The sequence below is a fragment of the Erinaceus europaeus genome, chromosome 1 (assembly GCF_950295315.1).
Source record: "Erinaceus europaeus chromosome 1, mEriEur2.1, whole genome shotgun sequence".
Taxonomy (NCBI): Eukaryota; Metazoa; Chordata; class Mammalia; order Eulipotyphla; family Erinaceidae; genus Erinaceus; species Erinaceus europaeus.
Window position 1 is genome coordinate 164,465,194 of NC_080162.1, and position 26,019 is coordinate 164,491,212.

The 26,019-nt window shown below is 39.3% G+C and overlaps 1 protein-coding gene across 2 annotated transcripts in view; it reads right to left on the reverse strand.

Moving 5' to 3' along the window:
* Nucleotides 1-26,019, reverse strand: part of SLC26A7 (solute carrier family 26 member 7) — a 151,182-nt gene that overhangs the window by 75,232 nt on the left and 49,931 nt on the right. For both annotated transcript variants that reach the window (XM_016185667.2, XM_007517362.3), the window contains one exon: nt 16,858-17,030. In XM_016185667.2, coding sequence (XP_016041153.1) covers nt 16,858-17,030 — 173 coding nt within the window. The remainder of the gene's footprint in view (nt 1-16,857; nt 17,031-26,019) is intronic.

The following is a 26,019-nucleotide window of genomic DNA, read 5'->3' on the forward strand; positions in this document are numbered from 1 at the left end:
TTCTACCTAAATCTATTTTTATGCTTTGAAAACAAAATCTTCCCAAGAGATAAATCCCACGGGCCAGGCAAAATGGTGTGCCCAACTAAGTGCACACAGCACTATGCACAAGGACCTGTGCGAGGACCCTAGTCTGAGGCCCCAATCCCCCCCACTTGCAAAGGGGACACTTCACAGGTGGGGAAGCAGGTCTGCAGGTGTCTCTCTTTCTCTCTCCCTCTCTGTCTTCTCTTCCCCACTCAAATTCTCTCTGCCCCAACCAATTAAATAGAAAGGAAAGAAGAGGAGAGGAGAGAGGGGAGGGGAGGGGAGGGGAGGGGAGGGGAGGGGAGGGGAGGGGAGGGGAGAGGAGAGGAGAGGAGAGGAGAGGAGAGGAGAGGAGAGGAGAGGAGAGGAGAGGAGAGGAGAGGAGAGGAGAGGAGAGGAGAGGAGAGGAGAGGAGAGGAGAGGAGAGGAGAGAAAATGAAAGAAAAGAAAAAGGAAATATTGCCTCCAGGAGCTATGGCTTCATAATACAGGCACTGAGACCCAGTGATAATCCAGGTGGCAAAAAAAAATAAAAAATAAAAAATCCCTAAAATGAAGAATTCATGGCTCTGGAAATTCAATAAGCTCCCTGAAGACTCCAGTTATACAAACTGCAGGGTATGTGAGGAATGCTTGTGAGCCTGTAAGATTTGTCTGAAGTAAAATTACTCTTCTAATGACCAATTCTACATAATTTAACAAAAAGGCATATATTTTAAAAAGGCAAAGAAGGAAAAAAGAAAGTTGAAGAGAAAGGGGAAAGGGAGAAGTTTTAAAACCACCCATTTGGGAGGGCAGTAGTGCAGCGGCTTAAGCGCAGGTGGCGCAAAGCACAAGGACCCCTGTAAGGATCCCGGTTCTAGCTCCCGGTTCTAGCCCCCGGCTCCCCACCAGCAGGGAAGTTGCTTCACAAGCTGTGAAGCAGGTCTGCAGATGTCTGTATTTCTCTCCGCCTCTCTGTTTTCCCCTCCTCTCTCCATTTCTCTCTGTCCTTTTTTTTTTTCATTTCTCTCTGTCCTATCCAACAATGACAACATCAATAACAACAAAAACAACGACAATAATAAAACAACCAGGGCAACAAAAGGGAATAATAATAAAAAAAAAACACCCATTTTCCACCTTCCAAAATTAGACAATTTATTCAAATTGAAATTAAAGGATCTCACATACAAAGACTAATGTGCATACAGAGGCTGATGTAAAGCTTAAATCTTATAAATAAATAAAATGTTATGAATAAAAACTCTTATAAATCTGCAACATGGATTTTATAAAAAAGGTTAAGGTGAAATTTTTAGTTTACAAAGGGTCGGGCAGTAGCACAGCGGGATAAGCGCACATGGTGCAAAGTGCAAGGACCAGTGTAGGAGCCCCCAGGTCCCCACCTGCAGGGGGAGTCACTTCACAAGTGTGAAGCAGGTCTGCAGGTGTCTATATTCCTCTCCCCCCTCTGTCTTCTCTTCCTCTCTCAGTTTTTCTCTGTCCAGCAACAATGACAGCAATGACAATAATAATCACAACAACAATAAAAATTTTAGTTTACTACAAATAAATTTATCTTGTTAAATAAGTATGTTAAATGGTGTGTGTGTAATAGTGGATTCTAGAATACTTTGCTTGCAGACCCAGTATTTAAATTTTACACCAATGTTAAATTTTTTAAAGCTAATAACTTACTAAAGAGTCATATCAGTCCTTTGGCTGATAATGTAAATGATAATAATTATAATCTTCTAGCCAACTTTTAATATTTGGCATGCAGCATTTTATTAGAAAATAAATTTCATATAATATATTTCAGCTGTTTGTAGTAATGCTGATGTTCTGGATTAATGCTGAAAACCTCTGACACACATTATCAAGGTTCACTAGCATGATAATATTTGTTAATGCTTCTTTAAACACCATGTGTTTTATATAAATTGAATGTAACTCAAATTTCAGGTCATGTTTGGGAGCGACCTTCAAAGAGTGAAAAAGAGTACATAGCAGACAACAAAATTACTCAAGTGGATGGAATAGAGTATGCATTCGAAGTTCTGTGAGTTTGTCTATAGTCTGGCTTCTATAGTATACCAACTTTTTCTTCTTTTTTCTATTTACCACCATGGTTGTAGGGAATGGCTACCACATGACAACTCCATTGCTCCTAGAATCTTTTTTTCCCTATTTTCATTGATATCTCTATCAAAGCTGGCAAAGATAGATAGATAGACAGACAGACAGAGACAGAAAGGAAAGCGACCTACAGTACTGCTTCACTGCCTGTGAAGCTTACCCCATACCACCACCTGACCCCAGTACAACAAGTTTTAATTGTCCATTCAATGAATTTTTGAGGAATATTCCTTAGAGATAGGCACAATATTGTGGAAAAATATGAAAACGGCAATACAGGTAGAAGTTTAAAATGCCACACTGAGAAGTGGAATGAAGACATTAGAAGGGGATGTTAACTAGGAAGATAAAGAAAAGTAATACAGACATGTATAGGTATAAGGATATAAGTACTTATAAAGGAAAGTCTAAGAACCTGTTTGGGTGGGAGCAAATACACTAAGATTCCTGTGTTGTATACTGAGCAGGGTATGAAGGCTTAAAAAACAGTTAAATTGCTCATAACAATAGAGTAAATCCAAGTAATGGCAGAAAGAGGACTTGAGAGAAAAAAAAAGTTGTTTGGTGCATACTTATAGAGTTATATGCTATGGAATTTAGAGATAAGATCTTCTTCCATACCACTCAGAGAGGGAGAGACCCAGTCTTACAACAGTGTATATGAATCTTAAATTGTTATTACAGATGAACAAAGACAATCTTTAAAAAGCAACATACTGCATGATTTTATTTATATAACACTCTAGAAGAAGAAAAACCAGGGACATTAATCAGATCAGTAGTTACCAGGGAATTGAGAATGCATACATGTATTATAAGTGCTTGAAAACACTCCCCTGCAGGTAAATTTTAATAATATAGATCGATGCTCCACACTTCTTAATTTTTCGCTTAACATAACTGCACAGTTCTTAAATGCAGACTGTGAATTTTGACTTTTTTTTTAAGACGTAAAGTCATCAAAAACAAAACAAGTCTCAGAAATTTTCATTTTTAAAGAGAAATCAAAATGGAGACAGGAAACCAAAATAATGTGGTATCCAGGGTAGGATTCTGGAGGGAATAAAATTTTGAAAAGAGAAAGGAAATCCGAATACAAATACAGATTCAGATAGTAGTAATGTGTTAAATCTATTCATTAATTGTGATTAATATACCATATGAAATGTCAGATGCTAATAACATATGCTAATACTATAGGCAGGTGAGGTATTTGGCAACTTTATTGAAAAATCTAGAATTAATCTGAAAGAAAGAAAGGTAGGTAGGGGTGTGTGTGTGTGTGTGTGTGTGTGTGTGTGTGTGTGTGTGTGTGTGTAACCAGGGGATCACACATGTATAATTTCACCACTCGAGGCCCTTATTACATTCAGAGAAAGAGAGAGGGAGAAAGAGAGAAAGGGAGAGGGAGAGAGAGAGAGAAACAGAAAGAGGGAGGGAGACAACACTAGCGCCATAGTGCCTTACATGTGGTGCTAGGGCTTAAAACTGGATTGTGCACAAGACAATGCAGGAACCCTACCTAAAACTATTTTCCATCTCTCTTCAGGAAATTTATATTCCTCCTCAGTGTATGTGTTGGTAATTCCTAAATTCTGCACATATTGACTTGGGGGGGAAAGAGGGACTCTGAGAGGAGTTCCAGACAGCTGGGTAGTAGAGTTATGACATATGTGCAAATAAACACACCAAAACAAGTATGCACACAAATAAGAGAGGACTATAAAACATGTCAGCTAGATTTCAGAGGGAGACAGGAATACTGCTAGATAGGGGTAAAACTGTACCCTGACACTTAAGGAGAAATCTAAAAAAAAGTGTTTTTAGAAAGCATTCCAGAAAGTGGGCTTAGTGAAACCATGAAGCAGAACAGCACTAGGTATGTTTAAAGTTGCTAGTTCAGAATTAGTCAAAAGAGGGTCACAGAAATCATAGAAAATAAAGTAAGATATTTTGAAGTCAGAATATGGAGCACCTTAAAAGAAAAAAGAAAAGGAATTTTGCAAGAGTGACATCACTTCTCTAAAACATTTATTAAACACCTAATTTTGCCAAGAAGTGTGTTCCATGCTGGCTGGAAAATGCAAGCTGCACTTTGGTTGGCTAGTCTGATGACTGAATACGGAACAACTGACCATTTTTAAATGTTAGTGTATGAATAACAGCTAAAGGAAAAAAAGAACAAGGGCACCTAAATTGGACATAAAAGGAGTGAAAAACAGAGACAAGCCAAGTATTGACTTATTCAGGAGGGAAACCCAATATATCCTTAGGAAACAAAAAGTTTACTTTTGGTTATTGAACATAGAGATAACACTAACTTTTAATTGCTTCTTTGCCTATTCATGTTGTCCCACTCACATTAATCAAGTACTAGTAGTCTCCAGTCTACAGAAACTCAATCCACAAAGGGAGGTAAATACATAACAAAATATTTCTTGGTCAATTGAGAAACCCTAAAATGCAAATCACAAACAAAGTCTTATAGAAGAATATGTGAGGAATTACTTTTATATATTTATTTATTTTCTTTATTGGGAGGATTAATGATTTACACTTGACAGTAAAATACAGTAGTTGGTACATGTGTAACATTTCTCAATTTTTTGCACAGCACTCTAACCCCCGCCTAGATCCTCCTCAGCTATAATTTTCCAGGACCTGAACACTTCTACCCCACCTACCCACCCTGCCCCACCTGACCCCAAAGTCCTTTACTTTGGTGCAATACCTCAAATCTGGTATAAGTTCTGCTTTGTGTTTTCCCTTAAATATCAGGAGAGATTTCTCTGAGGTGTTTAGATTTGAGTGTTGCTAGAAGAATAAGGGAGAATAACACAGCATTGTGGGAATGGACCTTGAAGGCCTTGAGAACTGCAAGTTATATAGCAAAGGTCATATCTCCACCACAAGAGTCAGACCTAGTACATAGGCTGCTGCTACTATTAAGGAGGTAAAAGAACTAATATTGTACCTGGCCCAAGGAGTAGATGACTGTGTTACCTTCTTCCTTTCCTAGTATTAATTTAGAAAACTGTGTAGCACAGCAGTTAAGAAACTGTATGCTGAAGTCTACCTACTCTCTGTCAGGCCTGATTACAAGATTCTAAACATGTCACCTTACCTTCCAATAGCCTCACTTATATAGTAAAAGGAAAAATATCACTTATGATGGCTATTAAACAAAGGAGAACTAGTAACTTAGGGCAGAGCTTGGCAAATAAGAATATATATAGTCCTTAATGTGATGAAATTATATTTTTATAATTTTTAAAATTCTGTAAGTTTAATTTTCTTAGATTTATGACTTATTTTTTTTGCCTTCAGGGTTATAGCTGGAGCTCAGTGCCTGCACTATGAATCCACTGCTTCTGGAGGCCATTTTTTCCCCTTTTGTTGTCGTTGTTGTTATCTTGTTATCATTGCTGTTTTTGTGGTTGGATAGGAGAGAAAGAAATCGAGAGAGGAGAGGGAGAGAAAGACACCTGCAGACCTGCTTCACTGCTCGTGAAGCAATCCCCCTGCAGGTTGGGAGCCAGGGGCTCAAACCGGGATTTTTACATGTGCACTTAACCCGCTGCGCTACCGCCCAACCCCCATATTTATTCCTTCTTCGGGTACAAATACAGATGGAAATGTTTTTATTAAACAGAAATAATGACTTCTTGATTGTAATGGTATGAAATAGTGAAACATCATTAAAAGGGATTCAAGAGTACACTCCTTTATTACAAAGGAATGAATTCCATTACTGGAAGGATTAAATATGATTAACTGAATAGACAGGTTAAACTAGTTTGGATTTTAAATTATTTCTATTATCATGGTCCTATCATTTAATACACTAAAAAATGTTTAATCCAGAACCAAAAGTAAGTCGTGAATCTCCTATTTAGATTTGCAATTGGTATTTACTGTTCATGAAGGCATGAGATTGTGTGTTCTCAGAATACACTAGTACAATACTATGAAGTCTGTCACCAAATACCACCCCCGACCTGTGTCACTCCAGGCTTGTGCAACTGTTGAACAAAGGAAATATCTATCCCCATGTCCTCCAGGGCAAAAAGCATGTTCTCTGGTTGCTTCAGGAAAGAAAAGTCTTGGGAAAACTTCCAGAGAAAAACAGGCAGAAGGCAACCCCAGATCATTCTTAGTTCTCAAGAAAAAAAAAAAAATGGGCAAAATACCTCCTATGGAAAATAATCAAAACTACAAGAAGAGAATATATTCTTTTAAATATTTTATTTATTAATGAGAGAGGAGCAGAAGAGAGAGAAAGAACCAGACATCAATCTGGTACATGTGCTGCCAGGGATTAAACTCAGGACCTCATGCTTAAGAGTCCAGTGCTTTATCCACTGCTCCACCGCCCAGACCACGAGAATATTGTTTTTAAAGTGCTTTGATTTTTACTGAGTATCTGTTTTCCCAACTGGAATGCTTATGATACTTGAATTTTACTTACTACCTCATTTCTGTGTGTGTGAAAGCAGTGCATCAATTGACTTTCATTTGTCTTTGTTTTGTATATGTTTGTCTGCTTGTTGCTATAGGAATTCCACTGGGACTTGCTGCCCACACCACCTCTTTCAGCCACATCCTTTCACCACTCCTGGTAAGACTCTCTTTGAAGGCATGCAGGAAGGGAGAAAGTGAGAGAAGAAAGAGAGAGAAAGAGAGAAAGGAAAAAGGAAGAGGAAGAGAAAGAGATACCACCGTACCATTCCACTATTCATAAAACTTCACCTGTGAAAATGCTCTCATTGGTAGTCAGGAACCCAAATCTGGGTCTCCATGTATGGTAAAGTGTATGCTCTACACAGTGAGCTAGGTCCTGGTCCCTGCTACTGTGTTTTGTTTTTATTTTGACTAGAAAACTCTTCTTTACTCTTTTTCTTTTGAAAGGTGACACGAATGGCACAAAGTTGTATCACTTATCCCAGGAATATTTTTTTTTTTTGCAAAAATAAAATACTTCATGACCGTTGGAAATATATGAGAGAGATGGAAACAAAACATTACCAGACTAATTTGTTCAGTCACAATTAGCTTTTCTCTATATGCTTGAAATATAAAGAGTAAAAAGTCATCCCCAGTGGAGGGTAGATAGCATAACGGTTATGCAAAGAGTTGCTCATGCCTGACGCTCCAAAGTCCCAGGTTCAATTCCCTGCACCACATCTGCCAGAGCAGAATGGTGTCCTTGGTGGGAAAAAAAAAAAAAAAAATCCCTGGAGCAAAAGAATTGAGCATGTGTCGTGAAAAAAAGAGAAAAAAAGAGTGAAAGAAAGTTGGAGAGGGAAAATGGTATACTTTATCATGAGTATTTTATAGGTAGATGTTTATGCCAAAAGTTACAAAATTGTATACTCTTAATATGTGGTATTTGTATGTGGAAATTATACCTCAGTCAAGCTATTTCAAAGGGGCTATGACAAAAGCTACACCACATAAATCTATCATATTACGTTATTCAGTTTTGTAAAGTACAATTTACACTAACAATATAAAAGAAATGAAATGGAAGAAGAGATAGGAAAAACTTATTTCACCTGAATGACAATGAACAAGTGATATTTGAATGCATTTGAGTTTATAAAACATACCTGTACAGCATACCTAAAAGGCCAGCAAACCATTATAAATCCCCTTTATTCTGGTGAAATCAATTTAACAGTAATAAATAAGTAGCCGTTCATGAGAAAAATGAAGTAGACAAAACATGAATAAGAATGTTGAAGACTTAATAATATTATCAAGAAGGTAAAATTTGTAGCTGCAAATTAAAAGGCTACTCCTTTTTCCCCAAGTGTTCATGAAACATTTTAGAATTGATTATATATTGGGTTATAAGATAAACATCAGTAAATTAGATAATGTCAAAATATTTCAAATATATTCTCTGACTACAATACAATAACACGACAATTACTGACAAAGTTAAAAAGAAAAGGAGCTGATACATTTGGAAATATATAACCTTTTTTCCTGAATTGTTGGGTGAAAGAGAACATAGAGAGGGGTTGATAGAACAATAGGGACCTAGTTAAGAATGGCAGAATACTTCAGTTGCTGGTGGGAATGGTGTGCAGACATCTACCACAGAGAGATACATTTTTATGCTCATGTGACAACTACTATCTTGTGGCTCATGATTTTCCTCCAATAAATTCATTTTAAAAAAACTCAAAAGCAGAATTTCTAAGAAAAAGTCAATAGTGAAAGACTATCAGAATCCACAAAATATAACATAGATATTATATATAATAGCTATTATGAATATCCTAATTGATCAGGATGTTTATGTATCGAGAATATAATCACCCTAGTTAATGAAGAGTGGGGGAGGGGCAACTAGCTAGAGCAACATACATCATTTAAAAAGATATTGGTAGGGTTGGGGAGACAACATGATGGATATTCAAAAGACTCTCTCATGTCTAAGGCTGTAAGGTCTCAGGTTTAATCTTCTGCACCATCATAAGCCAGAGCTAAGAAGTCCTCTGGTCTCTCTCACTCTCACTAAAATAAAATAAAACATTTTTAAATACATTGATAACAGACATAAACAATCATAAAACAAATAAAAATCTAACTGTGCTTAGAGGTACCACCTAAATTAAAATTAACAAAAGGTCCTGATAATAAACCACTGAAATCTGGTATACATATAGGCACTGGGTTGGATCAGTTTGCTGTGAATTTCTGGAGCTCATAGAAATGGTCCTTGTTCCTGATTATTAAACAGTTTGTTCTTCTTTGTATCTTAATGCTTTTCAGTCAACAAGCTGTAGATGCTACTATGACACCAACCTCACTTCCCTTGTGCAGACTACCTTACCAATGAGTCCTGGAACCCCACCTCCCCAGAGCCCTGCCCCATTAGGGAAAGATAGAAACAGGCTGGGATATGGATTGACCTGTCAATGCCCATGTCCAGTGGAGAAGCAATTACAGAAGCCAGACCTTCTACCTTCGGCACCCCATAAAATTATTTGGCCCACACTCCCAAAGGAATAAAGAATAAGGAATCTTCCAGTGAAGGGAATAGGATACAGAACTCTGGTGGTGGGAATTATATCCCTCTTACCCCACAATCTTGTTGACCATTATTAAATCACTAATAATAAAAGAAAAGAAATGTTCCTGAAGCGTGTCTAGATTTTGATGAAAGCTGTCAAGGATTTCTGCTCTGAGAAGTGGTCTTCACTTCTTCAGCTCAATTATCCTGTTTTGTTTTGTTTTAAGAATTAACAAACTATACAAAAATTTAGCTAATTTGATCAAGTAAAACATGTAGAAAAACTGTAAGCAGAGGAGTCAGGCAGTAGCGCAGCAGATGAAGCGCAGGTGGTGCAAAGCACAAGGACTGACCTCCAGATCCGGGTTTGAGGCCCCTGCTCCCCACCTGCAGGAGAGTGACTTCACAGGTGGTGAAGCAGGTCTGCAGGTGTCTGTCTTTCTCTCCCCCACTCTGTCTTCCCCTCCTCTCTCCATTTCTCTCTGTCCTATCTAACAATGACAACATCAATAACAACAACAATAACTATAACAATAAAACAACAAGGGCAACAAAAGGGAAAATAAATAAATATAAAAATTTTTTTTTTAAAAAAAAGAAAAACTGTAACCAGAAATTTAGCTCCAAAGAAAATACTGTAGAGAAAATTATTTCAATGGGCAATTAATTCTAAAAGGAGGAGTCTACAAAATTTTCAAAGACTAGATAATCTTCAAGTACTATCCGCAGCTTAAGAACATTGTAAAAACAAGCTAAGACATTGATAATTATTTCTGTCAAAGACAGATCGCACACACACACACACACACACACACACACACACACACACACTTCAATACCACTAAAGGGAAATGAATGGCACAAGACACTGCTACAAGACATTGTAGTGCAAACAGCCCCAGAGATGGAGGGTATCATGTGGAAGTAAAAGAACTAAAATGAAGGGTACTGAGCTAAAGTAAATTCACCTGGGAGACTATGGCCCATTGCAAGCCACTAAAGGTACCTACACAACATCATTTGAGCCTAATTAGTATGATACACATAAACTGGCCTACTCAGGGCTAGGTAGGCATTTTAATATATGCACAGGGTTAAGTGCATATATTAAAATGCACAGGGACTTGATTTCAAGCCCCACTTCCTACCTACAGAGGCAACGCTTCACAAACAGTGAAGGAGGTCTTCAGGTTTCTCTCTCTTTCCCTAGCTCCCCCTTCCCTTCCTAATTTCTTTGCCCTATCCAATAAAATATAGAAATAAAAAAAAATAGACGCCAGAAATGGTGGTGCTGCAGTACTGACACAGTCCCAGAAATAACCCTGACAACCAAAAAACAAACAAACTAGCTTGCTTACAGTTGAATCAGCCACTCTCAAGAAAGGAGAGAGGTGCTAAGCAGAGAAAAAAGCTGGAGGGTCTCCTGGCTTGAATCAGCCTCCCCCCCCCCCCACACACACACACCTCTCTCTCTCCTTTCTCCATGTTTTCCACTCTTGGTCCTTCGAAAGTGTTCTTTTGTTTGCTTTTCCTATTAATGCCTCCTGTCTCCTCCTGTATTTATATCTCTGCACCTACTACTGACAGTTTGCATCCCGACATTCTTTTCTGAAATGTCGACATTAACTGGAACAGTTTGGAGGGTTCAAGTTCTCAGCACAATACTAAGTTTTAAAAGGTAAGAAAGAGAATCCAAACCATGTTAAGAGTAGCATGGGGCCAATAGATAGCCTATCTTAGTAGCATGTCTGCTTTGTCATGCATATGACCCAGGTTCAAGCCCCAACCCCACTGCACCAGAAGAAGGTTTGGTGCAGTGGTATCAACTGCTCTCCTTCTATGTCTTTCTGGGAAAAAAAAAAAAAAAATATATATATATATATATATATATATATATATGCCTATGAATCCCTAGTGATGACAACAACAGCAAGAGCAGCAGCAACTAGGATAATAATGTACACCAAAATTAAATGTGATTTATTCAAGCACTTGAAGACTGCTTAATTAGTAAGACTGGAAATTTGAAAAAAAGAGAATATAAATGTTAAGTGTGACATTATGACTTATAAAATAATACATATTTTGGGCTTTGTTTTTGTCTGTTTCACTTTAATAATATAATAGTATTAGTCAAAATAATTCCATCAGCTGGATTTTTATGGAGGCAGGGAATTGAAAATGAGTAATGTCAAAAGAAAAGCAAAAACAGATAATGAGTAAATAAAGCAAGGCACTAGACCCCACTAAAATCCTAGGGGTATTTCCTCTCCAACTTGTGATCAGACCCCTTAGGCCAACAACACTCAATCCTTTAACAGCTGAGAGAATGCCAAGCTCATCAGATAAAGAAGAGACTACAAAAGCTGGTGACCTGTTTGGTCACTAGCAGACCACCCCTTCACCTGGAGCCCAAGTCAGGGTATCCTAAGATTTCCCTGTTGATGCAATGGGCCTAAACCTATAATAGACCGCTCTTTCCACCATCACTGGTCATTTACATCAGGAATGTCACCATAAGTTCTCTCAAGGGTTTCTCCAGGACCTTGCCCTCAATATAAAGTGGCAGTGGAAGGGCAGTCTCTACCATCAGAAGAGAGGCTGAGTCATCTTACTGTGCCACTCAAGGAAGACTGGTCCTGAAATGAGTGCAGCACAGAATGTTCCCAGCTGTGACCATGGACTGCAAGTTCAGACAGGGATTTGCAGGATACACAGACTGCACTAAATGTGAATATACAGGTGCCCTGGATCAGAATGATATGGTACACAGTTCATTTTATTTATATATTTTCTTCAAGTTTGGGAGCTACTTTCTACACTAATCCAGCTTTTTATCCTTATCTTTAACTCTTACTACAATATTCCCAAATGATATTTTTAATCCACTTCCATGTTAACTGTCAAGCTCAAGCAAAAAATCACTAAAATCATGGGTCCCAAGATGTTCGGAAGTAGTAATAGGTGTAGCTATGATTTAAAATGGAAGAAAAGGCAGGGCCATAGAAAAAAGTGGGGAAAAAATATATATAGACAGATAGTTATTGACCCATATCTGTTTATTGACCCATATAGTCAACCCATATCTGCGACCTTGGGAGAATCACTGCAGTTCCCAATAGAGAGAATGGGGACACAGAACTCTCTAGTGGTGGAAACAGTATGGAATTGTACCCCTGTTATTTTTTAAATCACTGATTAAAATAAATAAGGCAAGCAAACACATCCAATGTTGGTAGACATGGGAGGCTGTGGCTCTCCCTTCTTATTTGGTATATTTCAAATGTGAAGGAGAAATAATAGAAGAGGTGGATCCAAAAGATCCAATAGACTCTAGGGTTCTGGCTGACAATAGACAGATGAGTTTAGAGGTCAAAGAAAGTCCAACCATCTGTTTAAAAATTGGCTAGAACTTAGGTCACCTATCCAGGATCAGTGGTTAAAAAAAAAAAAAAGGAAAGGAAAGCAGATGTTTGATGAAGTTATAAGACAATAGCATGCAACTCTCTGGATCTGATTTTACATGTAATAAAAAACCATGAAAACCAAATTATTTTTATCATCTTAATAATATCCTGTTTTACTCTTGCGAGTCTAGGGAGTTCTATTCCAGGAAATGAAACATATCATTTTTATGTTGTTAGAATCCCAGCTTTTACTTTCATAGTTTGTATTTTATTATCATTTAAATTTTTCTAGAAAATAGCTATTTTTATGTTAGATTTGTGGAAAACAGTAAAAGTGAAACTAAGCAGAAAGCTCTTGGGCCTTATTACTAATTGTATATTCTCTTTTCATTTTCAAAAGCATTATTATACACTTAAAACTAATTGTTCCATGCCTAATCAAATAAGGGAAAATCTAGATCTAATAAAAAAAAATCAAAAATTAAAAGAGAAATTTTAGTGGAAAGTAATAGAATTATATGGAGTACTACACAGTTTTACCTATATCAATAGTGAAATTTTTATGTAAAATGAACAAAAATTAAGGAAAAACTATACGTAACCCAAGGCAACATATGCCTGAATTACTAGTTGGTGTGACTTATTTTCTAAGGCAGACACAGATAGTAACTTCATTTGGGGTCCTCACACAAGCCAAGCAAGCAAAGGAAAGGTCACTATGCCTGCCTATGTAGGGTTCAGAATACACATCATTCAAAGTTTTAAATGTCACCAAGGTTATACAGTACCAGTTTGTAGTTCTTGAAAATACAGACATCATCACCAGGAAATACTGATTTACCTTTGCTCTGTGAATCTTCTAGGAAAACGTAGTGCTCAAATGGCCTGTTCTATTTTTTGTTTTGTGTTTGTTTGTTTGTTTTTAAACTGTGAAGTCTTGAATTCTTATTCATTTTACATTCTCAGTTCTACCTTTTTTTTCCCCCCTTTTGTTGCCCTTGTTGTAGCTTCGTTGTGGTTAATTGCCCTTGTGGACGCAATTCATTGTTGGATAGGATAGAGAGAAATGGAGAGAGGAGGGGAAGACAGAGAAGGGGAGAGAAAGACAGACACCTGCAGACCTGCTGAACCGCCTGTGAAGCGACTCCCCTGCAGGTGGGGAGCCGGGGGCTCGAACCGGGATCCTTACGCCGGTCCCTGCGCTTTGCGCCACATGCGCTTAACCCACTGCGCCACCGCCCGACCCCCAGTTCTACCTTTTTTATATAACTAGAAGGCAATGGAACCACAATAATTTTGAGACCATCAACTATTTTTCTCCCTTATTTGTGTTTGTTTACACCATCATTTTTCATTTTTTGTTTTTATTTTGCTTTTGTTTTTTGGACAAGGCAGGGCCTAAAGCACACGCAACTAACTCATGCTTGGACTAGTTTCTCATTCAGATAAATAGAGAGGGAGAGAAATCCCATAGCACCAGAGCTTCTTCAGGTGCAGTGTTCCTGAAATTGAACCTAGGCCAAGTGCATGGCAAGACAGAAGCACGCACAGTACCATGAAAATGAACCTGGGCTTTAAACCTCTGTTCCCCACCTACATGGGGGATTTTTCAGGAATGGTGAAGCATGTCTGCAGATATTTCTCTCCCTTCTTCTTCTCCTTCTCCTCCTTCTCCTCCTCCTTCTCCTCCTCCTCCTCCTCCTCCTCTTCTCCTCCTCCTCCTTCTTCTTCTTCTTCTCCTCCTTCTCCTCCTCCTCCTCTTCTTCTCCTCCTTCTTCTTCTCCTTCTCCTCCTCCTCTTCCTCCTCCTCCTCCTTCTTATCTCCACCTCCCCTCTCAATTTCTCTCTGTCGTATCAAACTATAATGGCTGCTGGGAGTAATGGATTTTTAGTCTGGCTCCTACGCTATTTAATATTTACATCAATGACCTCCCAGAAACTTCTTCAAGGAAGGTCATCTACGCCGATGACATCTGCTGTGCAACTCAGGCATCAAAGTTTGACATCCTTGAGGAAACACGAAAGACATCTCTGATATCTGATTACTGTAAAAAATGGCGACTAATCCCTAGCACTGCAAAAACGGTATCATCTGTTTTCCATCTACACCATGCCTCGGCCTCGCGTGAGCTTAATGTGCAGCTTGGCGATACGAGAATCCGGCATGAAGCCCAGCCAGTCTATCTTGGCGTTACTCTCGATCGCACTCTGTCATTTCACGAACATCTCATAAAAACTGCAGCAAAGGTGGGCGCGAGGAATAACATCATTGCAAGACTGGCCAGCTCCTCATGGGGCACGAGCGCTTCCACACTACGATCATCATCTCTGGCATTATGCTATTCCACTGCAGAATACTGTGCCCCAGTATGGTTCCGTAGCCCCCATGTCCACTTGGTCGATTCCAAATTATATTCCTCCATGAGGATAATTTCTGGAACCATCCGTTCCACCCCGGTTCCACGGCTGCCAGTTCTTAGCAACATTGCCCCGCCAGATACTCGTCGGGATGCGGCATCATCTAAGTTCATTTCCCACGTCTACGCTCGACCGGACCTGCCAATATACGCGGATATCTTCGCCCACCCTGTTCAACGCTTGACGTCTCGTCACTCAATCTGGTCCCCTACGCCTACACTGAACTTCTCTGTTCCAGACTCTTGGAAACAGAGTTGGCAGTCAGCTGAGGTAAAGAACAAACACCTCATCACAGACCCCTGCAAGCGTCAACCCGGCTTTGACCTAGCACGTTATGATTGGGCCCTCCTCAATCGCTATCAAACAGGCCATGGCCGGTGCGCCACTATGTTCCATCGCTGGGGAGCCAGAGAAGATCCGAACTGCCCCTGCGGCTACAGACAGACTATGACCCACATAGTCAACGACTGCCACCTCTCCAGATTCAAAGGAGGTCTTGAAACTTTACATCAGGCTCAACCTGACGCTGTTGACTGGCTACGGAAGAAGGGCAAACGCCAGAAGTAGTGCAGGCACTGAGTCCCAGTGATAAATCTTATGGGAAAAAAAATGGGGGGGGGGGTGTGGCAACTAAGAAAGCTACTCCTCTGGCCCCCACATCCACATTGATCTTGTAAATAATATTTTACTGTCAATAAATATATAGTTTCTATCAGAAAACAGCCACACAGGGAATTTATGTATACATAATGCAGTTTAGAATGAGGGAGGAAACCAAAAAGTTCATCAAAGAACTTTGTGACTAACAGTATTTGTCTACATTTATTTTATATTCACTTCGGAGCTAATTTTGACAACTGGTTAAAATTTTTTTTAAAAAAGTCTGACATTTTGAAGGAAAAAAAAAAAGAAAGAAGGTCATTTGAGGAGGAGATTTGCCTAGAAGTTTCACAGACTAGAAAGAAAATCAATATTTAGAGGGCCTAATGCCTATGTTTTCATTACAGACCAATTGCCTGCATACTCTATGCTTTTGTGATAATTCTTTAAAAAAGGCAAAAACTAGTACATATGGAAATGAGTGTAAGACTTCATATGAGCATCTTTTCAGGACAAACAATACCATTTACTACTGATACAGGTAGTAAAAACTCAAAAATCTTAAAATTGAGTAGGGTCCTAGAAATCTAGTCACATTCACTTCCCCACTGTAGGAATTCTTCCTACAACATTCACTGAAGGGGCTTCTCTGGTAACTGTGAACACAGGACAATCTGAGCGCATTATAAGGAAACACCCATTGCATTCTGTAAAGCACACTTGTGGAAATACTACCCCTTCAAAAATCAACAGTGTCTTTCTTATGACTTTAGGATATTGACCCTCATTCATGACAGAGTAAATATTTTACATAAAAAACTGTATTTCCATGAAGATAAAACATAGAAGCTTGTATCTATCTAGGTGGGAGATAGCAACGAGTGTGGCTGAAAGTTAAGCACAATTGTCTTTCCTTTGTCACTAAATAGTCCAAACGCACCCATTTCTGCACAGTGCAGCAGAGAAAGAAAAACTGCTGTTCAACCTTTTGAGTTAATGGAGGAAAACTACATTTTGCAATATTGTACAGCCCGAGGAGAGCTTCTTTTTAATTCTCAAATGATTCTCAAGTCATTCTGCCTCCTTCCATCTTTTTCATACCCTGAAGAGGGAACAAAAGCCAGAAATCTGACACTAGGATTCTACCAATTCTCCTAACTTTTCCCTATCTCTTTCCACAAAACAATCATTTATTGTCTTTTTAGGATCCAAGTTCACCACTATCTCCCTTTCTTGATTGTCAATCTCATAGTGACTTACCTGAATAACGCCTCCCAAGAAAGAAACAGCTGCAGCAACACCAATCTTTTGCATCTCAAAGTCAGATAAGCCCAGCACACTTGTATTAGTTTGTGTGGTGAGGTTCTGGCTGCTCAGAGGGACAAGTCGTTCCACTGCATTGGCTGATATTAAGGATGTCAAGGCAAAGGTGCCTGAAAAAGAGGAAGCAAGGAATTGTCAATTAAAAATTAGGAAAGTCATGTGCCCCTTGGAATATACCTAGCATAGGCCTACTAACTTTTTCCGGAACAGAGACCCCAAATGTCATCTGCTCTATTCTTGCCTTTAGGTTCCTGATATGAAACAATTTGCTCTTTTTTATATCTTAATGCTTTTTCAGCCACCAAGTTGCAGATCCTACCAAGACACCAACCTGACTTCCCCATGCAGTTGACCTCACACATGTACTCTGGAGCCCCACCTCTCAAGAGCTCTTCCCCACTAGGGAAAGAGATAGACAAGCTGGGAATATGGACTGACCTGCCAACACCCATGTTCAGTGAAGAAGCAATTATAGAAGCCAGACCTTCCACCGTCTGCATTCCATAATGACCCTGGGTCCATGCTCCCAGAGGGATAAAGAATAGGAAAGTTTTCAAGGGAGGGGATGGGATATGGAACTCTGGTGGTGGGGACTGTGTGGAATTATACCCGATAAATTTAAAAAAATAATAATCAGACTTAAAGATAGTTGGATTCAACTGTAAAGTTGAAGTCACAGGATGAAAGAAAATAGATTAGAAATACTCCCTTCTGTATCTAAACTCCTCCACCCTTCACCCAACTATATAGAATAAGCAGAAATTTGTCTGCTTATTCCTTCAACACCCATCTACTTGCTACCCCCCTGCTATTTTCTCCTAGGTCATATATTTTCTTGCCTCTCTACCAATCAGCAATAAGAATACCCTTGGAGCAGACTTTAGGAATGTAATCTTGGGGAGGCAGAGCCAAGATGGCGACTTTGATACAGAAGCTGCCATGAGCTCCAAACAGAAGCAGCTTACAACCTGGGATTCTCTGGATAGGCCACCAGGTTCCAGATGCTAGCATGATGCCAACCAGACTTCCCTGGACAGACAACCCCACCAATGTGTCCTGGACCTCCAATTCCTCAGAACCCCTCCCCACTAGGGAAAGAGAGAGGCAAGCTGGGAGTATGGATCAACCTGCCAACTTCCATATTCAGCAGGGAAGCAATTATGGAAGCCAGACCATCCACCTTCTGTACCCCACAATGACCTTGGGTCCATACTCCCAGAGGGCTAAAGAATAGGAAAGCTATCAAGGGAGGGGATAGGATGTGGAGTTCTGGTGGTAGGAATTGTGTGGAGTTATACCTCTCTTATCCTATGGTTTTGTCAATGTTTCCTTTTTACAAATAAAAAATTTTTTAAAAAATTAATGCAATCTTGACCTTCCTTCCTCCCTCCCTTCTTTCTTTTGTACTTTGTCTCTTCCTCTTTTTCCTTTCTTCCCTTTCTTTCTTCCTTCTTTTCTTTCCTTTTTTCTCTCTTTCTTCCTTTCTTTCCTGTTTTTCTTTCTCACCAGAGCACTGCTCAGCTATAACATATAGTCACGTAACCCCAGTGGTGACACAGTGGTTAACAATATCTCCAGCAGGCATAAGGTCCTAAGTTTGATCAACATCACTGCATATGCCAGAGTGGTTCTCTCTCTCTCTCTGTTTCTCTCTCACTCATGTAAACACAGAGTTTTTAAAGAGATCATGGTCTGGATTAGCATTTGATTACTTTTTTTTTTTCCTACCACCACGGTATCACTGGGGCTCAGTGCTAGCCCTATGAATTCACAGCTTTGGAGAGCCTTTCCCCTATCTTTTTTTTTATTGTTTTTCATTTGAATAGTACAAAGAAAAATGAGAGGGGAGAGGAAGATAGAGAGAAAGAGACACTTGCAGACCTACTTCACTGCTTGTGAATATTCCCCACTGCTGGTGGGAAGTGGGGCTCAAACCCAGGTCCTTGTGCATCATAACATGTGCACTTAACCCAATGCACTACAACCTGGATCCTCAAATCCTCTATTACTAATGTGCCTTACACATTATTAATCTACATTGCCTTGCCTATAAAATGGAAGTGATACAACCCAGATTTAAAGGTTTGGAAGGGATTTAAATGAGATGATAAATATGGAGACCTCTTTAGCTTCAGTGGCTAAGGATGAATGCTTTGGTTGAATCTGAAGCTCTCTGACTGCTGTGCTTGCTTCTCCAGTCTACCTAGGAAAAACTTACCTTTCAAGATCAGGCTCCAATTTCATATCCCACAAGGATCCATCCCACACCCTCTATGCCATGATTAATTTTCCTACTCCCTGAGCTCTCACAGAGGAGTAGACTTTTATTATAGTATAACAAATTTTGTAGCCCATAAAAATGATTAAACTAAATTAAAATAAATTTAGACTATTAGACCAAACTAGCGGTTGCCAAAATGGTAGGAGAGATAGGTAAATGGGATTGAATGTATGATGAAAAAACTGAATTGAAACTAGTGATAAACCTTTTTTTATCCTTTATTTGTGACTAAAAGTAGGTTACAGGACTGTAAGATTGCACCACATCTATACATCACATCCACTACCAATGTTCCCTATCTTCCCAAAGATAACCACTAAGTTCTCCTAAGTCATATAAATAGGTTACATGCTTGTTTTTTTTTTTTTTTCCAAGTTCAGGTATATCAGATCTCTAGATTCCTAGATACTTTATTGTTTTTTTTGCTAGTAAATGGAATTGATTTCTGGATTCCATCTTAAGTGTTTGCATAGAGGAATGCCACTGACTTTTGAATGATAATTTTGTAGCCTGACACCTTACTGTATTGCTTGATGATTTCCAAAAGCTTCTTGCTGGATTCCTTAGGTTCTTCTATGTATATTATCATGTCATCTGCAAATTGGGAGAGTTTGACGTCTTCTCTTCCAATCAGTGTGCCTTTAATTCCTTGCTCCTGCCTGATTGCTATGGCAAGAACTTCTAACACTATGTTGAATAGTAATGGTGATAGTGGGGAGCTCTGTCTAGTACCTGATCTGAGGGGAAATGCTTCCAGTTTTACACCATTGGGTATCATGTTGGCTGTAGGTTTGCAATATACGGACTCCACTATCTTGAGGAAGTTTCCATCTATTCCCATTTTCTGTAGTCTTTTGATCACAAAGGGATGTTGAATTTTGTCAAAGGCTTTCTTTGCATCTATTGATATGACCATGTGGTTTTTGGTCTTGCTTTTGTTGATGTGGTGGATCAGGTTGATTGATTTACATATTTTAAACCAACCTTGCATGCTAGGGATAAACCCCACTTGGTCATGATGAACAATTTTCTTAATATACTACTATATCTGGTTGGCTAGAATTTTGTTCAATATTTTAGCATCTCTGTTCATCAGAGATATTGGTCTGTAGTTTTCTTCTTTGATTGTGTTCCTGTCTGCTTTTGGTATCAAAGTGATGTTGGCTTCATAGAAGCTGAAGAGACAGCAGCAACAAATGCTAGAGAGAATGTGGGGACAGAGGAACCCTTTTACATTGCTGGTGGGAATGTAAATTGGTACAGCCTCTGTGGAGAGCAGTCTGGAAAACTCTCAGAAGGCTAGACATGGACCTTCCATATGAGCCAGTAATTCCTCTCCTGGGCTTATACCCCAAGGACTCCATAACACCCAACCAAAAAGAGGTATGTACTCCTATGTTCATAGCAGAGCAGCACAATTCATAATAGCTAAAACCTGAAGCAACCCAGGTGCCCAACAACAGATGAGTGGCTGAGAAAGCTATGGTATATATACACAATGGAATACTATGCAGCTATCAAGAACAATGAACCCACCTTCTCTGACCCATCTTGGACAGAGTTAGAAGGAATTATGTTAAGTGAACTAAGTCAGAAAGATAAAGATGAGTATGGGATGAGCCCACTCATCAACAGAAGTTGACTAAGAAGATCTGAAAGGGAAACTAAAAGCAGGATCTGACCAAATTGTAAGTAGGGCACCAAAGTAAAAAGCCTGTGGTGAAGGGTAGACATGCTGCTTCCTGGGCCAGTGGAGGGTGGGAGTGGGTGGGAGGGATGGGTCACAGTCTTTTGGTGGTGGGAATGGTGTTTATGTACACTCCTAGCAAAATGTAGACATATAAATCAGTAGTTGATTAATATGAGAGGGGGAAAATCAATTGTATGTCTCAAAGTTTTTCAAAACACAAACTGAATCTTTTTAATATATAGGCTGTGTATTTGATATGCGGACTCTCTCAAAAGCCTAGACCAAGTAGATTAGAAGCATCTAATAGCACAGCTATATACAAGATACTGGGTACTGTACAGCAAACCATAACAAAAGGACTTTTCAAAGTTAACCCAATTAACAAATAATGTGACGATAACATTAACTATAGATTGTCTTTTTGAACCCTAAGACAGCAGGAACCTCACATCTCCACTATAGAGCCCCTACTCCCCCCAGTCCTGGAACCCTTGGATAGGGCCCACTTTCCCTCATGCCTCTCCCAATCCATATCAAATAATATTGCATCTGCCGATCACAACCTAACCAACGCAACGATTGCCACCTCAACATGCTTCACCTCAGACTGTGTCCAGAGACTTCACATGTGGAATGACAGCCCTTCAGCTTCATTACTCGGGTGAGACCTTTCCTTTTATAGTACACTCTAATTTCATCTCAGGTGGTTCACTTTCTAACAAAGTCCCAAAACCTAGATATACACCAGTTTCTGTGAGAGAGAGCTTATGTTCACATGTATCCATAAACTACTGCAAAATATATGCCTGAAAGCAGAATTACACTAGAGTTTGCAGTGAGTACCCCCCTAACACTTCCTCTCCACTATTCCAAGCTTTGGGTCCATGATTGCTCAACAAATTGTTTGGCTTTGTATGTTAACTCTCTTTTCAATCACCAGGTTCTAGATGCCACCAGGATGCTGGCTAGGCTTCCCTGGATTGAAGACCCCACCAATATGTCCTGGAGCTCAGCTTCCCCAGAGACACACCCTACTAGGGAAAGAGAGAGGCAGACTGGGAGTAAGGAACGATGAGTCAATGCCCATGTTCAGTGGGGAAGCAATTACAGAAGCCAGACCTTCTACCTTCTGCAACCCTCAACGACCCTGGGTCCATGCTCCCAGAGGGCTAGAGAATGGGAAAGCTACCAGGGGAGGGGGTGGGTTATGGAGATTGGGTGGTGGGAATTGTGTGGAGTTGTACCCCTCCTACCTTATGGTTTTGTTAATTAATCCTTTCTTAAATAAAAAAGAAGAAGAAGCTGAAGAGAATATTACTATGTCTTCAATCTTCTGGAAGACTTTTAAAAGTAGAGGTATTTACTCTTCCTTGAAGGTTTTACAGAATTCATTTGTAAAACCATCTGTTCCAGGACTTTTGTTCTTGGGGAGGTTTTTGATAATTGTTTCAATTTTGTTAGCTCTGGTGGGCCTGTTCACATTATCTAGTTCCTCTTTACTAAATTTTGGAAATTTGTAGGTATATAGGAAATCATCCACTGCTCCCAGGTTCTCTAGCTTGGTGGCATATAGTTGTTCATAGAAGCCGTGCATGATATGTTGAATTTCTGTGGTGTCTGTTGTGATATCTCCTCTTTTATTTATGATCTGATTTATTTGGGTTTTCTCCCCTTTTTGGTTTGTGAGTCTAGCTAAAGGTTTGTTGATTTTGTTCACTCTTTTGAAGAATCAACATTTACTTTCTTTGGTCTTTTGTATCGTTTTCTTATTTTCAGTGTTATTGATTTCTGCCCTAACTTTAGTTATTTCTGTCCTTCTGGTTGCTTTAGGGTTCCTTTGTTCTTCTTCTTCTAGGTCTTTAAGATGTGCAATCAGGCTGGTTTTTTTTGTGCTTTTTATTGTTTCCTAATGTGTGCTTGTATGGCTATGAAATTCCCTCTCAATACTGCCTTAACTGTGTCCCAAATATTTGATAGCTTGTGTCTTCATTTTCATTGAACTCTCAAAACATTTTGATTTCTTCCTTTATTTCCTCTTTGACCCAGTAGTTGTTAAGTAGTGTGCTGTTGAGTTTCCATATTTGGGGACTATTACTAATCTTTTGTTGATTGTTAAGTGTTAGTTTAATTCCACTGTGGTCTGAGAAGATGCTTGGGATGATTTCAATGCTCTTGAATTTGCTGATGCTGTCTTTGTGGCCTAACATATGGTCTATCATTGAGAATGACCCATGTGGACGTGAGTAAAATGTGGATTCCGGTTTCTTGGGATGAATGACTCCGAAAATGTCCAATAGTTCTAGTTTATCTATCTCCTCATTTAGCTCCCTCATGTCTTTATTGATTTTCTGCCTGAATGACCTGTCGACAGTGGGGTGTTGAAGTCCCCTACTATGACTGTGTTGCTGTTAATATATTGCTATAGTTCTTTCAGTAGATGTTGATGTATTTAGATGGCTTCTCATTGAGTGCATAGATGTTAATAATTGTCAAGTCCTTTTGATTGACTGATCAACTGAGCACTAAGTAGTGTCCTTACCTATCTTTTTAAATTTTATTTATTTTAAAGTCTATCATGTCAGATATGAGAATAGCTGTTCCTGCCCTTTTTTGTGGACCATTGGCTTGTATGATCATTTTCTATCCTTTCACTTTGAGTCTGTGTCTGTCTTGTTGAGTTAGGTGAGTTTCCTATAGACAGCATATTGTTGGGTTGTATTTTCTGATCCATCTTCCTACTCTGTGCCTTTTAATAGGTGAATTCAGGCCATTGACATTTATTGATTTCAAAGATTGAAGATATTTTAAGGCCATTCATGTAGACTTTTAGACTGTTCTGATAGATGGCATATTTATGGTGGTCTGACTGTTTATAGGAGACCTTTCAGAACTTCTTTCAGGGAAGGCTTTGTGGTAGTTGATTCTTTCAACTCTTGCTTGTCTGAGAAGGTTTTTATGCTTCCATCTAGTCTGAATGACAGTCTAGCAGGATACAGTAGTCTTGGTTGAAAGTTTTTCTCACTGAGCACTAAATAGATATCTTGCCATCTTCTTCTGGCTTATAGTGTTTGTGTGGAGGAGGCTGCTGCTAATCTTATGGGTTTTACTCTGTAGGTGACTCTTTATTTTTCTCTTCCAGCCTTCAGGATCCTTTATTTATCTTTATTCCTTTCCATTCTAAATATGATGTGTCTTGGTGTCTTTAAGTCTGGGTTACTTCTGTTTGGGACTCCCTGGGATTCTTGAACCTTTATGTCTTTGATGTTGTCTAGAGAAGTTCTCAGCTATTATGTCCTGAAGAATGCTTTCTTCTCCTCTCTCTCTCTCTTTCTTCCTCTGGTAAGCCAATAATACATATATTATTTCTTTTGAAGTCATCCCATGGTCTGTGTTGTTGTTTTTAGTATCTTTTAATCTCTTTTTGAAATTTCTTACTTTTTTTTTAGTTGTCTCTAATTTGTCTTCAGTCTTGCTAATTCTGTCTTCAACCTCATTTATTCTATTCTCTCTCCCCTCTACTGTTTTCTGGAGTTCATCTATTTTATTACCCTATTCTGATACTGTTTTAGCTTGTTCAGCTAGTTGTGTTCTTAGCTCAGCTATTTCAGCTCTCTAATAACCTTAAATAAATTAGTCTTTTCTTTAAGATTTTCGTTTGTTGTTTCTGCATTTCTGATGACAATTCTTTCAAACTATTCACTCACTCCTGTAATAATTTTTTTAACTAGTGTTTGGATGTTGATCTCACTATTTGTGCTTCAACTTTTGGGGAGCTTTTAGGGGGACTCTTGTCCTGGTTCTTTTCTCCAATATTTCTTCTTGTTAGTTTAACCATTTTATATAGTATAATATGTTATGAGGACCCTCTCTCAGTACTTTTAAAATTACTGATCACTCTTGCTTGAATTGACTTGTGTCTAAGTAAGGTAATTAAATAGTTCACAGTTGTGGAAATTTACAGTTGCTTCAATATTATTTCAATCCCTGAGTTGAAACACAGAGGCTGTTAAAAGTCTCTTTTGTTCTTTTTCATCCCTGTAGGCTATGGAGCCTGAGGGCTTTTAAACTATAAGTAGTCTTCTTAGCTGAATCATTCATTCCTGGCCAATAGATAAAGCAGGGTGGGGGAGAGATAGCACAGTGGTTATGCAAAGAGACACTCACACTTCATGGATTCAAAACTCCTGGCTCAATTCATCTTCTCTATTCTGTTTATAGTCTGTATGTTCTGAGGCAATTATTCACTATGTTCTCATAAGGAGAACAATGTCAAAACGCCCCCACTATACAGCCCCACTGCTAGGCCATGGAGGTGTAGCTCTTCTCCTGTGTTTCCTGGTCATTTCTGTGTTCCCAGGTGTCAGCACAGGGTCTCCCCCCTGCTGTTCCAGCCTCTGAGGGTAGTAGCAATGGAGACTCACAGTTTCATTTGGTGAGTCTTGAGGGAGTCTTCTCCTCCCTTCAGCAGTATTTTTGTTGGTAAGACAGACTGGAAGTATTGCCTCAACTGGTAAACTTCTGGACTATTACCAGAAGTTCAATCTCTCCTTAGGCTCCTCCCTGTCAACAAGCCACATGTGTTTGCACTCACTGGTGATTTGGTGGGTTCCTGAAGTTGTTCTACTCCTGCTATGCTGCAGTCCCAGGTGGTCTCCAGTGGTCAAGAGGGATACATTTTCACACAATTCCCACTACCAGAACTCTGTGTCCAATCCCCTCCCTTGATAGATTTTCTATTCTTTATCCCCCTGGGAGTATGGATCCAGGATCATTATGGGGTGCAGATGGTGGAAGGTCTCACTTCTATAACTGCTTCCTCACTGAAGATGGGCTTTGGCAGTCAATCCATACTCTCAGCCTGTCTCTCTCTTTCCCTAGTGGGGCAGAGATCTCTTAAGTGTAACTACAGGAGGACTGGAGAGATAATTCACCTGAAAGTGTGCCTTCCTTACTATGTGACTCAGGTTCAAGCCTGTGGTACACCGTAGGGAAATACTATAGTACTGTGGTGCTGTCATGTCTTACCTTCTCGCTCTTTCTACTTGGAAAAAAGTCAGCCCAAGGCTTCATTACTCCAGAGACAACAGCACGTTAAAGCAATTAAGGTCTACTGGACATTGTTTTTACC